The 14,785-nt window shown below is 40.2% G+C and overlaps 1 protein-coding gene across 2 annotated transcripts in view; it reads left to right on the forward strand.

Moving 5' to 3' along the window:
• The window catches only part of aspg (asparaginase homolog (S. cerevisiae)), a 100,813-nt gene that overhangs the window by 34,812 nt on the left and 51,216 nt on the right, over window positions 1-14,785 (forward strand). For both annotated transcript variants that reach the window (XM_063048044.1, XM_063048051.1), the window contains exons 8-10: window positions 6,391-6,503; window positions 9,214-9,399; window positions 13,427-13,540. In XM_063048044.1, the coding sequence (XP_062904114.1) occupies window positions 6,391-6,503; window positions 9,214-9,399; window positions 13,427-13,540 (413 nt within the window). The remainder of the gene's footprint in view (window positions 1-6,390; window positions 6,504-9,213; window positions 9,400-13,426; window positions 13,541-14,785) is intronic.

Here is a 14,785-nt window from a genome sequence, read left to right on the forward strand (position 1 = left end):
GGGTTTCCTTTTTGGAACAGGGTAACTGGAGAATGTACACTGTGGCTATTTTGTTAGATACATAAGGTACCCAATAAAGTGTCCAGAGTGTAGATAGCATACTGCAAAAACAACTGCATGACCACAGCAAGATCAACTATAGATTTTGTCCTTGACAGTGGGTTCAAATAACCTCTCCAAGCAGGTATTAACCTCCATCAAATATGAGTACTTAGCAGTCTATGGAAATCAAAATGTATATTTTAACTTGATCTAATAGTTTTTTAAAAAAAAGTCCATCAGTAAAAGGAAATGTAAAACAAATCTTCAAGAAAGGGAAGATAAATAAGAAATTGTTATCACTAACACATGCAGGGGAGTTATCTGAATTTAAAATAAATGCAGATATTAACAGAACTAAATGCTAAAACGGAAAAGTAACACCGATGATGGAAATCTGAATTTGAGCATGCGCTGTCTAAACAGCTGTACATGTGGAGCGAAGCAAATAATATTTCGGGGCAGTGATTTGATGACAGGTCATTAACTTGAAATATCAATTGGTTCCCTTTGTTCAGAGGCTGCTTGTTGTGCTAAGTGTCCTGAATTTTTCGGTAAATGCTGTGAACTATGAGCAGAAGGGTGGAGTACAGAAGATTTGTGTTGGATTCTATGCAAAGCTACAGCAGACATTAACCTCTTGTTTTTGGATTTTTCCTATACTAGTCCCACAGTTATGGACTGCTGCTATGATTGCAGAGTTGGCAGTTTTTAATAAACCCTTCCTTCCCTCCTCATCAATTAAGCCAGTGTAATATTTTTACTTTAATATTTATGTTTGTGGTCTTCTGCTGTTGTAGCCCATCCACTTCAAGGTTCAACATGTTGAGTGTTCAGAGATGCATTTCTGCACGACACTGTTATAATGTGAGATTATCTGAGTTACTGTCACCTTCCTATCAGCTTGAAGCAGTCTAGCCATTTTCTGACCTCTCTCATTAACAAGGCATTTTCAGAACTTCCGCTCACTGGAGGTTTTTTGTTTCTCGCACCATTCTCTGTAAATTCTTGAGACTTGTGCATGAAAATCCCAGGAGATCAGTTTCTAAGATACTTGAACCACCCCGTCTGATACTGACAGACATTCCACAGTCAAAGTCACTTGGATCACGTTTCCGATTCTGATGCTTGGTCTGAACAACAACTGAACTTCTTGACATGTCTGCATGCTTTTAAGCATTAGTTGCTGCAATGTGATTGGTCAATTAGATATTTGCGTTAATGAGCAGATGTACCTAATAAAGTGACCCCTGAATGTATATGGAACCAGTTAATAAATTTGAAACTGGTTATGACACTTAGAAAAACTAAGCTGAGCTAGATAGAAAAAATATCCTCTTCATGCCCTCAGCATTTCAAAACAATTTGTTCAAAGTCAGTGGAAAGAAGCAATTCTAAATCTTATTCATTTCCCTTAAAAAATCAATGTAGTTACTTTCTCTTTTCTGTGTAATGCCTTATTATTAAGCTACTTATTTTGTCACGTTGCTGACAAATTGATTATCAAATTTGAAGGCTGAGAAGACAGCAATTAAATTATAATCCCAAACTTTGTATCATAAGATTTATTTGTTTGAATCAGTTTTGGCAGATTTTTTAAATCTTGGCCACCGTTGGATTTGTAATTATCTCCCTTGCTACTCTCCACCCCAACATTCCAAAAAGTGTCTGTTTCCTTCTCCTTAAAATTGTGAATCGGTGAACAATGTGGAATTTTGGATTGCCACCTGTGGCAGAAAATTAAATCTCTTATTTGTTTTGTTCTCTACGAGGCTTCCTGTTTTCAAAAATGGGGAGTCAAATACTACCAATACATTCAATCTCCTTGGCAGCAAACTGCTTCTATTTTTTTTAAAGCAATTCACAAATTAAAGATAAAAGGCAGAGATCTTAAACTTGTGCACTGAAATCATTAGTGAACAGAATTACAATGACATTTATTTCAAAGCTTTATTTAGAAGGCATGGTTTAGGTAATCTCTTGTAATTGTGATCAAATTAAGTATGTTCTGTAATTGGATAAAATCCTAGAATTCGCATTTCTTTGCTATCAGAGATGATTGTCACAAAATAGCTTAATGGTAAGCCCAGAAATTGGGAAATTGCTTTCTGAACTCTCCACTCTGGAAATTGCACTAGCACATAATTCACCAAAAGTCATGCCATTGAAATACATGGACCTTGTGTAACCTGTAGTATCGAAACCCACTGAGTGTGCCAAAAGATGTTTAGATTAGTAATTTCTCAATGACTAGGTGCTTTGTCTATTGGTAACTGTTCTTTTTGGCCACAGAAGTTATGTATCACTGTCACATTTTAATTATTATTGGCAACTTTGAAAAAGTGAAGTACATTTTTAATAACTCCCTTTCTATCTCTCTCCTCCTCTCCTTTTATTTCCCTTTCTATATGATTTAGCTTTAGCTTACTTATTCCAAGTTCCACCTCCTGGTTGAGTCTAATTCTTAAGGCTAATGACTCAGCAACAAATATACAACTTAGTTTTAATTCCTCCCAGGTCTGATACAGAGTGCTGTAGCAAAATGAATTCTCAGTAAATTCTAATGCAAAAGCCAATAGTCTGTAGCAAATTAGTGTGTAATGAATGGCTTGAGCATATTATAAAATCCAAACTTTTATTTATACTCAAACATTTCTACTTTTTTGATTTGCTATTCATGGATTACTTTCATAGTATTATAAGCTTGGGTCTATCACAAACTTGTGCCAAGCCCTTCTCATAAACGGGATTCTGCTGATGCTGGAAACCTGGAGTAACGCACACACAGTGCTGGAGGAAGTCAACAGTCGGGCAGCATCTATGGAGAGGAATAAAAAGCCATGGCCCAAAACATCAGCGCTTTAGGACTGGAAAGGAAGGGGGAAACACCAGGATAAAAAGGTGGGGGGAGGGGATGGGTGAAGCCAGGTGGGTTTGAAAGGTAGAGGGCTGGAGAAGGAATCTGATAGAGGAGAATTGACCATGGGAGAAAGGGAAGGAGGGGCACCAGGGGAATTGATTGGCAGGTTGATGAAAGGGTTAAGAGGCTAGAGTGTGGAAAAGAAGGGGAAAGAGAAAGAGTTACCGGAAGGAGAAAGCTATGTTCGTGCCTTCAGGTTGGAGGCTTCCCAGACAGGATATATCCTTCCTGATGCAAGGAGACCAGAACTGCAAGCAGTACTCTGGATGTGGCCTCATCAGTACCATATTCAGTTGTCGCATAACCTCCCTGCTCTTAAATTCAATCCCTCCAGCAATGAAGGCCAACATTCCATTTGCCTTCTTGATAGCCTGCTGTACTTGCAAACCAACCTCTTTACGATTCATGCACACACACTCCCAAGTCGTTCTGCACAGCAGCATGCTGCAATTTATTTTTATCATTTAAATTATAATCTGATCTTCCACTTTTCCTTCCAGAGTGGATGACCTTGCATGTATCAACATTGTACTCTGTCTGCCAGACTGTTGCCCACTCACTTAACCTATCTATATATCTCTCTGCAAACTCTCTGTATCCTCTGTGCAATTTGCTTTTCCACTCAATTTAGTGTCACCAGCAAACTTAGATGCACTACACTCAGTCCCTCTTCCAAATCGTTAATGTATACCGTGAACAGTTGTGGGCCCAGCACCAACCCCGCAGTACGCTGCTCACCACTGATTGCCAACCAGAGTAACACCCATGTATCGCAACTCTCTGGTTTCTATTAGTTAACAATCCTCAATACATCACCCCCAACTCAATGCATCCTTATCTAATGGATTAGTCTTTTATGTGACACCTTATTGAACACCTTCTTGGAAATCCAAGTAAATAACATCCATCTGTTCCTCTCTATCCACTGTTCATTATATCCTCAAAGAACTCCAGTAAGTTTGTCAAACAGGACCTTCCTTTGCTGAATCCATGCTGTGGCTGCATGATTGATCCATTTCTTTAAAGATGCCTCTCGATTTCTTCTTTTATGATACCTAAATGATAGCATTTTCCCAACTACAGATGTTAAACTAACTGGCCTATAGTTACCTGCCTTTTGTCTACCTCTGTTTTTGAACAGTGGCATGATATTCACCTTCTTCCAATCTGACGGGACCTGCCCAGATTCAAAAGAATTTTGGCAGGTTGACTCAGTGTTTAAGAAGACATACGATGCATTGGCCTTCGTCAATCGTGGGATTGAGTTTAAGAGCCGAGAGGTAATGTTGCAGCTGTATAGGACCTTAGTGAGACTGGAGTACTGTGCTCAATTCTGGTCACCTCACTAGGAAGGACGTGGAAACCGTAGAAAGGGTGCAGAGGAGATTTACAAGGATGTTGCCTGGATTGGGGCGCATGCCTTATGAGAATAGGTTGAGTGAACTCGGCCTTTTCTCCTTGGAGCGATGGAGGATGAGAGGTGACTTGATAGAGGTGTACAGGATAATGAGAGGCATTGATCGTGTGGATAATCAGAGGCTTTTCCCCATGGCTGAAATAGCTAGCACGAGAGGGCATAGTTTTAAGGTGCTTGGAAGTAGGTACAGAGGAGATATCAGGGGTAAGTTTTTTATGCAGAGAGTGGTGAGTGCTTGGAATGGGCTGCTGGCGGCGGCGGTGGAAACAATAGGGTCTTTTAAGAGACTCCTGGATGGCTACATGGAGCTAAGAAAAATAAAGAGCTATGGGTAAAGCCTGGGTAGTTCTAAGGTAGGGACATGTTTGGCATAGCTTTGTGGGCCGAAGGGCCTGTATTGTGCTGTAGGTTTTCTAAGTTTCTAAATTATCACCAAGGCCTCAACTATAACCTTTGCCATTTCTTTCAGCACCCTGGGATGTATTCCATCAGGACCAGGTGATTGGTCTATCTTTAGGCCCACAAGTTTGCTCAGCACCACCTCTTTAGTGATAGCTACTATATCGAGGTCCTCACCTGGAAGTACTGTTTGGGAATGGAGGTGAGGGAGGAGGTGAATGGGCAGGTGTAGCATTTGTTACTTGCAAGGATGTGTACCAGCAGGGAGATTAGTGGGGATGGATAAATAGAGGAAGTGATTGTTCCCCATGGAAACCAGAGAGTTGGGGGGAGGGGGGCGCGGAAAGAGATTAAAAAAAAAAAATCACCAGAAGTGGAATTTCCTGGTGGTCAACCATTGTAATTCCAATTTGCATTCCTATTTCGACATGTTGGTCCATGACTGCTGCTTTTGCCATGATGAGGTCATTCTCCAGTTGGAGGAGCAAAGCCTCATTCTGTCTAGGTAGCCTGTCTAGGTGACCTATCCATTGGAGTTGGTGTGGCTTAATTGTGGTGGGAATGCTGTTGATGTTGGTCCTTTCCAGTACGCTGGTGTTACTGGGTCTGTCCTTCCAGCTGATCCTCAGTCTTGAAGTTCTTTGGCATTGTTTCAGGTCTTTCAGTTGTCTACTGTCGGTGGTCCATGATTCAGTACTATTGGAAGGACAAATGCTCTATAGATCAAATAATAGATGTGCAATTGCAATTGTTTGGATTCACTCAATGGAATCTGATGTATGAATATCTAATACAATGTACATGCAGTAATACCCATATACCTGGGTTATCCATCATGCTAAAATCAGGATGGTTTTCAATACCTCCAGAATTTCCTATCTCTTTATCTACTTGAGACTCATCTCACAGCATAGTTTCACAAAACTCAGCTTTGCCTTTTAGGAAGCTTTTGCTTGACTAAAATTTGTCTTTATCCCTTTGAGAAAGGGGACCAAACACTTCCCTGTAACATGCCTGATAATATGGTTGGCACAACAAAGGTTGCACTCTTGAAAGGAAATGATCGACGCCACCTCTTGGTCAGCTGAGCAATCAAAACAGTCCCATATTAATTTGTCTATCATGTTTAAAATGTAATATTTCAAGTACTGTAATAGTCTTTCCAAATGAGGTAATGAATAAATAATCTAATGTGTTAACAATCTTCAACTGCCTATGTTCAATGTTTCAATGCCAAGTGCTTGTAACTTGTGTGGAGAGGAACTTCCTCCTCTGTTCTCTAACAATGTTTAACTGTGACTCAGAACATCACCCTTGTACCTTTTCAAAGCCATTCACTTTCTTTTTGAAAATTTTGTCACGATCCCCCCCTCACCAGGAACTAGAATAAAACAATTCAAACACAGAATGTTTTTGGAACTTCCTGTAGCTATAATCCCTTTGGCTTGAGCTGAGTTGAAAGTAAAGGGCCAAAGGTGAAAAGACGGACTTACTGAAATAATCTAATTTGATTTAATTGTATTTTTTTCAAATTCCTTTCTTTAAACATGCTGTACTCTCCATGGAATAGAAATCAGTTTTATTAAACTGCAGTGAAATTGTTTGTTTCCTATAGTCAACTGGGATGATGTTTGGAGACCACGGTCAACTAAGAAATTTAGAGTTCACACTAACATGAATCGAAATGTGGGATTGTTACGACTCTTTCCTGGAATCACTGCTGCCACGGTAACTGCCCTCTTCTTGATGAATTAGCTAAAGACTCTTTTGATGGTCAAAGTGAAACATTAATTACTGATAAGAATATTGAATGGAAAAATTGTATATGTATAGTGGTATTTCCATAGGCGTAATGGTGGTGACATTTATAAATTATCTGGTTTGTTGGTAATATCAAGGTAAGGTATGAAATTCAACACCAAATTAATTCCTGGGAATATAAGGACAGTAACAGATGCATATGCAAGTGGATGGGCTGACAGATTTGCAATATTTACTAACAAAATGGATAAACTTTCAGCTTTGGGTCAAATTGCTTTCTGAAGTTATTGTGGAACTTGCTGAAGACAAGTTGATGTGAATAGATGTTGGAAATTTGAAACGAAAAGTAGAAGATGCTGGAAACACTCAGTCAGCGGCATCTACAAAAATAGAAAGTTAATGCTTCAGATTGATCCTTGTCTTTTCTGTTTAACTTACACTTGCATTATGATGTTGAAAAGCAGCTGATATTTTAGTTTCAAGATTTGTAAGTTGGGTGATACTCTATTGATCCCAAAGGAAATTACAGTGTCACAGTAGCATTACAAGTGCACAGGTATAAATATTAGAAGAGAAGTAGAAAGAAATTAAAAAGTTGCCACAAACAGTCTAACATGAGGTGGGGGGGGGGTGTCATCACTTTCCTGACTATAGATTGACTCTTAATAGAGCCAAATGGCTGAGGGTATAGCGCTCTTTGGAGCAGTGCAGTTGTCTTTGTTTCTTGCTAAAAGTGCTGCTCTGTTCAACCAAGGTGGCATGCAGAGGGTGAGATACATTGTCCAGAATGGCCAGGATTTTCTGTCGGGTCCTTTGTTCTTCCACAGCCTCCAGTGTGTCCAGTTTGACTCCTCTAATGCAGCCATCCTTTCTAATCAGTTTATTGAGCCTGTTGCTATTAGCTGTCTTGATGCCGTTGTCCCTGCACACTACTGCTTAGAAGATTCTACTGGCAGCAACTGACTGGTAGAACATGTGAAGGAGAGCCCTCCATACTCTAAAGGACCTCAGTCTCCTCAGGAAGTAGAAGCGGTGTTATTCAAAGACTCTGGTATTGTTTTATACAGCCAAAAACATGTTAAAAATTAATTAGACATTTTTAAATAGATTCTGTCCCGCAGCACTGTGGACAGAATTTTTGCAATAGAGCCAACTCCATTTAAGATTCTTTCTCGTTGAGATTTTATTGAGCTATGTTCTTTCTCGCACCCAGTAGCAAGTTACATAATCTCCAGTGGCTTAGACCTGGGGAAAATCTTTCTTTCTAAATTTAATACCCTTTTGATGCTTGGAGAACTTAATGAAGTGGGGATGGATTTTTATGTTTAAAAACTCTGTTAAGAGTGGGAGGGTTAATCTTGGGCACTTCAAGTAAGGCAGGAGTTTGGATCAGTACCTGGGTCTCTGTTTCCCAGTACAAGCAGAATTTGACCCAATTTCATTTGAGGAATGGGATTGGATGAAAGGCTTATTCTTATCTGTTTCCACCCCCCCCCCCCCCATTGGATTTGTGGACTGTCAGATACCTAAGGGATGGTCTCATGGGTACTTGGAAATTCCAAGTGACTATCAGACATTGTTGGGTGAAGAGGTAGCACGAGTTGCGACATTTCAGCTACATAATGGTCGGAATTGTTTCTCTGCCCACCCCTTAACTTTTTGGATAAATTAATTTTCGCACATTAATCTTTGACGATTCCACCTCCTAGTGGGTGTAGCGTGATTATAGTATGGTCATCAGCATTAAATGCAAGTTGACCCTCCAGTCGTTTGAATGACCTCATATTAGGGAACTAGATGCCATTCCATCACCCAAAATGACAAAGCTGGAACTTGTGATAAAGAAATGTAGGTATTTTAAATCTATGGATGCCATCCAATTTTCATTTACAACATTTTGAAGATAGTCAGATCACTGTTTTCTTCAAATGTCCCCACCATAGTTATGGGAAAGAAAGTTTGGATGTTCAGTATGCAGTTTACTGCTTTCCATAAAAGGTACATTTCTAGGCCATCCAGACATTAATTAGCATTTATTCAATAGTTCCATTTAATATCTGAGAACGTATACAATATACAACCTGAAATTCTTGCTCTTCGCAGACTTCCATGAAACAGAAGAGTGCCCCAAAGAATGAATGACAGTAAAAATGTTAGAACCTCAAAAGCCCTCCCCACTCTCCCTCCCACGCATAAGCAGCAGCAAATCAACGACCCTCCCCCACCTCCCTAACAAAAAAAACAACTCACTGATCGCGATGTTAAAGTCTACTGCTCTTACCCCCCCCCACCAAGTTCTCCAACGTGAGAATCAGCAGCAACTCCTTCCCCACCAACGAAAGTGAGCAATTTGCCAAGTACAGAGACCTCCGACAGCCGATCTGCTGTTCACAATACTTGTATTGGTATAGTTGAGTGCATTCTTTCAGATCCTATTGAGAAGGATGTGTGGAATCTTCTTGGGTGCCAGTTCTGAATAATAATTCAGAGTATGATGTAGATTATAGGATTAGCTGTTTATTAAGAGGAAAGGAGCAAATTTACTTCGATGGTGTGTAATTCTGTTTTCAAGAAATACATTAGTGGATAAGAGGAAAATTTAAGTTTTTGTAATGGTTAAGAGCTAATAAGAAAAAAATGTATTAAATTTGTGAGCTTTGCTGGCATTTGTTTACAGGTAAGAGCCTTTTTGCAACCACCAATGGAAGGTATTGTGCTGGAGTCTTATGGAACAGGCAATGCTCCAGATAATCGTCCAGATATGTTGGAGGAACTCAAGAAAGCTGTAGATCGTGGAGTCCTGATAATAAACTGCACTCAGTGCTTGCGAGGTTCTGTTACTGAGTCGTATGCCACAGGAAAGGTTAGTTGCTGATCTAATTAAAAATTTGTGCAAAGTTTTTTCAAGAATTTTTTGTTTATTCTAATGGATGGATTAACAATGCCTGAGGAATGCTGGAGTAGATGTTCTTCCCCATTGATCAAGGAATATCATAATTTGTTAATTTGTTGAATTAGAAAATGCTTCTCGGTATTATGTGTGTGTATGTATGTATGTGTATGTATATGTGTGTGTGTATATATATAGTGTGTGTATATATGTGTGTATGTATATAGTGTGTGTGTAATTTTTTTTTTGAAGTGAAATGAATAGATTTTCTGAGGTTATCACTACCAATTTTCCAAGTCTGGCCTCCATTTTCTGCTGCCACCTTCGGGTATATCAGTGCATAAAAACAGGAAGGTGCAACTGCAGATCCTGTAGCAAGTGAGGCTTTTTGGGTGGAAACGTACAACTGTAGCAGAAACAAGAGGCTTTTGTTGTCTGCCAGTAAATTGACAGTTAGTTGCAGGAATTTGTTCTTTTGCAAAATCTACTGCTAGTTTCGAGAAGTAGCATGACTATTGACCCCTGGGAACAAAGGCAGTTGGGATAAATGTAACTCTGCTTGCTTACATAGTCATAGTCATACTTTATTGATCCCGGGGGAAATTGGTTTTCGTTACAGTTGCACCATAAAATAATTAAATAGTAATAAAACCATAAATAATTAAGTAGTAATATGTAAATTATGCCAGGAAATAAGTCCAGGACCAGCCTATTGGCTCAGGGTGTCTGACCCTCCAAGGGAGGAGTTGTAAAGTTTGATGGCCACAGGCAGGAATGACTTCCTATGACGCTCTGTGTTGCATCTCAGTGGAATGAGTCTCTGGCTGAATGTACTCCTGTGCCCACCCAGTACATCATGTAGTGGATGGAAGACGTTGTCCAAGATGGCATGCAACTTAGGCAGCATCCTGTTTTCAGACACCACTGTTAGAGAGTCCAGTTCCATCCCCACAACATCACTGGCCTTACAGATGAGTTTGTTGATTCTTTTGGTGTCTGCTACCCTCAGCCTGCTGCCCCAGCACACAACAGCAAACATGATCACACTGGCCACCACAGACTCGTAGAACATCCTCAGCATCGTCCAGCAGATGTTAAAGGACCTCAGTCTCCTCAGGAAATGGAGACGGCTCTGACCCTTCTTGTAGATGGCCTCAGTGTTCTTTGACCAGTCCAGTTTATTGTCAATTTGTATCCCCAGGTATTTGTAATCCTCCACCATGTCCACACTGACCCCCTGGATGGAAACAGGGGTCACCGGTACCTTAGCTCTCCTCAGGTCTACCACCAGCTCCTTAGTCTTTTTCACATTAAGCTGCAGATAATTCTGCTCACACCATGTGACAGAGTTTCCTACCGTAGCCCTGTACTCAGTCTCATCTCCCCTGCTGATGCATCCAACTATGGCAGAGTCAGCAGAAAACTTCTGAAGATGACAAGACTCTGTGCAGTAGTTGAAGTCCACCACCCTTCAGTTCCTACCAAATGGCTGAAGTTTTTACACATGGATTCAGGAGGAACACCACCATTTAGTGGAGAATTGTTCTTTAAAACAACAACAAACAAACATCTGGGTTAATTTAACTGAGTTTTCAATAATCTCTCCAAGTTGCTATTATTTATGCACCTCTTTTTAGTACACAGGCATATGATGTACAGAATATATTTCACTGTGGAATTGCAGTCCATTCCTATATTCCAATTTGCATAGTACAAGTGATTAGATACCTGAAAATGTAATGCCTTAACCAATCGTCTAAAGGCTGCAAGATGTGGAAAAGCATAGATTGTTGCAAATTTGATAGTTGGACATGTATATATTTTTTTTTTCCTGATTTTGCTTCAAGAGATGAAATGATGCATCAATTAATCCAAACAGAAAATCTGCAGATGCTGGAGATCCAAGCAACGCAAAAAACTGCTGGAGGTACTCAGCAGGCCAGGCAGCATCTATGGAAAAGAGTAAACAGTTGACATTTCAGATGAAACCCTCCAGGACTGGAAAGGATGGAGAAGTCAGTAAGAAGGTCGGGGGACAGCATGAAGAAATAGAAGGTAGTAGGTGATAGGTGAAATCAAAGGAGATGAAGGGCTGGAGAAGGGAGAATCTGATGGGAGAGGGTTGAAGATCATGGGAGAAGGGAAAGGAGCACCAGAGTGAGGTGCTGGACAGGTAAGGATATAAGGTGAGAGAGGGTCACATCTACCCTTAAACCACCTCCTTCACCACCACTCAGGGCCCCAAACAGTCGTTCCAGGTGAGATGACACTTCACCTGCGAGTCTGGGATCATCTGCTGTATCCGGTATTCCTGGTGTGGCCCTCCTATATTGGTGAGACCCAGCATAGATTGGGAGATGGCTTTGCCAAGTTCCCAATGTTCTGTCTGCCCAGAAAAAGCAGGATCTCCCTGTAGCCACTCATTTTAATTTTACTTCCCATTCTAACATGTCAGTCCATGGCCGCCTCTACTGCCACAATGAGGCCACACTCGGGTTGGAGGAGCAACACCTTGTATTCCATCTGGGTAGCCTCCAACTTGATGAAATGATCGTAGATTTCTTAAATTTCCAGTAATTTTCCCCCATCCCCACCCCCCGATCCTTCACTATTCCTGTTTCCCTCACCTTGTCTCCTTTCCTGCTCATTACCTCTTTCTGTTGCCTTTCTTCCATGGTCTTCTATCCTCTCCTATCAAGGTCCCCCTCCTCCAGCCCTTTATCTTTCACCAATCAATTTCCCAGCTTTTTACTTCACCCCTCCCCCTCTTCCGATTTCACTACCTTGAGCTTCTGCCCTGCTCTCCCCACCCCCATCTTCTTGCTGTGACTTCTACCCTTCCTTTCCAGTCCTAAAGAAGTTCACGGCCCGAAATGTCGACTCTTTACTCTTTTTTTGACATAGCTCCTGCATGGCTTGCTGAGTTCCTCTGGCATTTTGCATGTGTTGTATAAATCAATCCAAATGCTTTTTATCAGAATTGTTAATCATTAGCTCACTCAAAATGAAAGGAGCATTCAGTAATCTGCCAATTAAGATGCAAGAGTACAAATAGAATGTACTTCTGCTGCTGACTAACCTGGTAATTTAGTGATGGCTAGTTGAATAGTTTGTTTTCCTTGCATCTATTTTACTATTGCCTTCTAAACGCATTAAGTACTTATTCTAGATGATTTCAAACAAGATACAATAAAGCACTAATTTCAAAATGATACCAAAATCAGTTCAACTTGTACAATATTTTGAATTGGTTATTATAACAGTAAATTATGTTCTAAATATTGAGTCAAATTTGGCTTTGATTGCAAACTAACCACTCAGAATAATTCAGTCATGTTCAAGGTAAATTTATTATCAAATTACCTATACAGTATGTCACCATATACAACTCTGAGATTCATTTCTTGCAGGCATACTCAATAAATCCATAGTAGAATCAATTAGAGACAGCACCAAGTCCAGAAGACAGTAAACTGCAAATGCAGAAAGAAAAGTGGTAGTAATTTAAAAAAAAAGGCAATAAATATCAAGAACATGTGACGAAGAGTCCTTGAAAGTGAGCCTATAGGTATGGAAACATTTCGATGATGATTTGATCCTTTGGTTCAAGAGCCTGATGGTTGAGGGGTAATGACTGTTCCTGAACCTGGTGGTGACTCCTAAGGCTTCAGTACCACCTTCCTGATGACAGCAGCGAGGAGGGAGCGTGACCTGGGTGGTTCTGCTTTCCTGTGACAACAGTTCATGTAGATGTACTCAATGGTGGGGAGAGCTTTATCCGTGATGGACTGGGCGGTATGCACTACATGTGTAGGATTTTTCACTGAATGACGTTGATGTTTCTTTACCAAGCTGTGATGTAGTCAGTTGCTATACTCTGCATGACACATCAATAGAAGTTTGTCAAAGTTTTTAGATGTCATACCAAATCTTGTTTAAATTTCGGATGTCAGCTGAATGCATATTCTGAATGTATAATTCCATGACATTTAAATTTCAGGCTCTAGCTGATGTAGGGCTTATTTCTGGCTATGATATGACACCTGAAGCTGCTTTATCAAAATTGTCTTATGTACTGGGCAAGACTGAACTGAGCATTGAAGAAAAGCGCAAGGTAATGTATAGCAATGAATTGTGTAGCATTTACAATCTTCCTAGTATAATGTTCTTGCACAATTCCAGCAATCTAAATTTGAAGCTGCACGGGGAGTGGAGAGAATGATTGCATCCTCGCTAAAGGATTGCCACAATCTTAGTGCTTTACCGAAAGAATGGTCAGTGTCCCATTGGCTGAATTATTTCCATTTCATTCCTCTGATGAAATTTATTGTCTTTTATTGGGATGTTCTGAACAATTTGATGTTAGGAATTTGGCATACCGTACCTATTCACACACAACTACTCAGGGTACTGGAACATAAATACACTGTCTCTTTAAGGGACTTGTGTGAGAAGACTCCTATGTGGATTGAGGAGCGCCACAGTGTAGTGGTTAACGTGACTCTGATACAGTTCAGGTCATCAGAGATCAATTCTGGCACGGTTTGTAAGGAATTTGTACTTTCTCCCCGCGACCATGTGGGTTTCCTCTGGGTGCTTGGTTTCCTCCCACAGTCCAAAGACATACCAATTAATTGAATGAATGAAATTTATTTCGGTCAGTACAAACATAAAAAGCATCATTTTCAACGATGATTTCATAGGACAAAATTACAACAAAAAAAAACAGATATTCTTTAAAACAGACCGAAAATTAGTAACTTAATTGATCGTTGTAAATTATCTTGTGATTAGGTTGGGGTTAAGTAGGTAGGTTGTTGGGTGGCATGGCTTGTTGGGCCAGAAGAGCCAGATCCACAGTTTACTCAATAAATAATACCCTGGATTTTCTTAAAATGGTTTAACGGCAACATGTGCTTGCAAATCTAAAACATAGTAAATAGCCTCAAGAAGTTTCGCGGAAGCACAATGAAACAATATTTGACTCCGATTTTTGGAACAGCAGGAGTCAGAACAAAAGTGGGTTTTAAGAAGCCATGGTAGAGCTTGGAGGAGGGATTCTCGGAGGCTTACATCACCGGCATCAGAAGCCACAAATGCCTGTCTAGAGCAGTTGCATTTGATTAACGTGACTGGGGTGTTGTAGGGCAGAGGAGAATACGAGTGAAAGGCAAACTCATGAGGAATTGGTAAAATAAGAATGAGAGTTTAAAAAAATAATGTACTGGGAACAAAGGTAATTAACATACGAGGTTGATGTGTGAATATGCTTTGGTAGGCTTGGAAACTGCCAGCAGAGGTAATGAAAGAAGAATGTTCTGTATTACTAGCTGGAAATATTTAACCATGTTATGAAGGT

This window comes from Mobula hypostoma, chromosome 1 (genome assembly GCF_963921235.1).
Source record: "Mobula hypostoma chromosome 1, sMobHyp1.1, whole genome shotgun sequence".
Classification (NCBI taxonomy): domain Eukaryota; kingdom Metazoa; phylum Chordata; class Chondrichthyes; order Myliobatiformes; family Myliobatidae; genus Mobula; species Mobula hypostoma.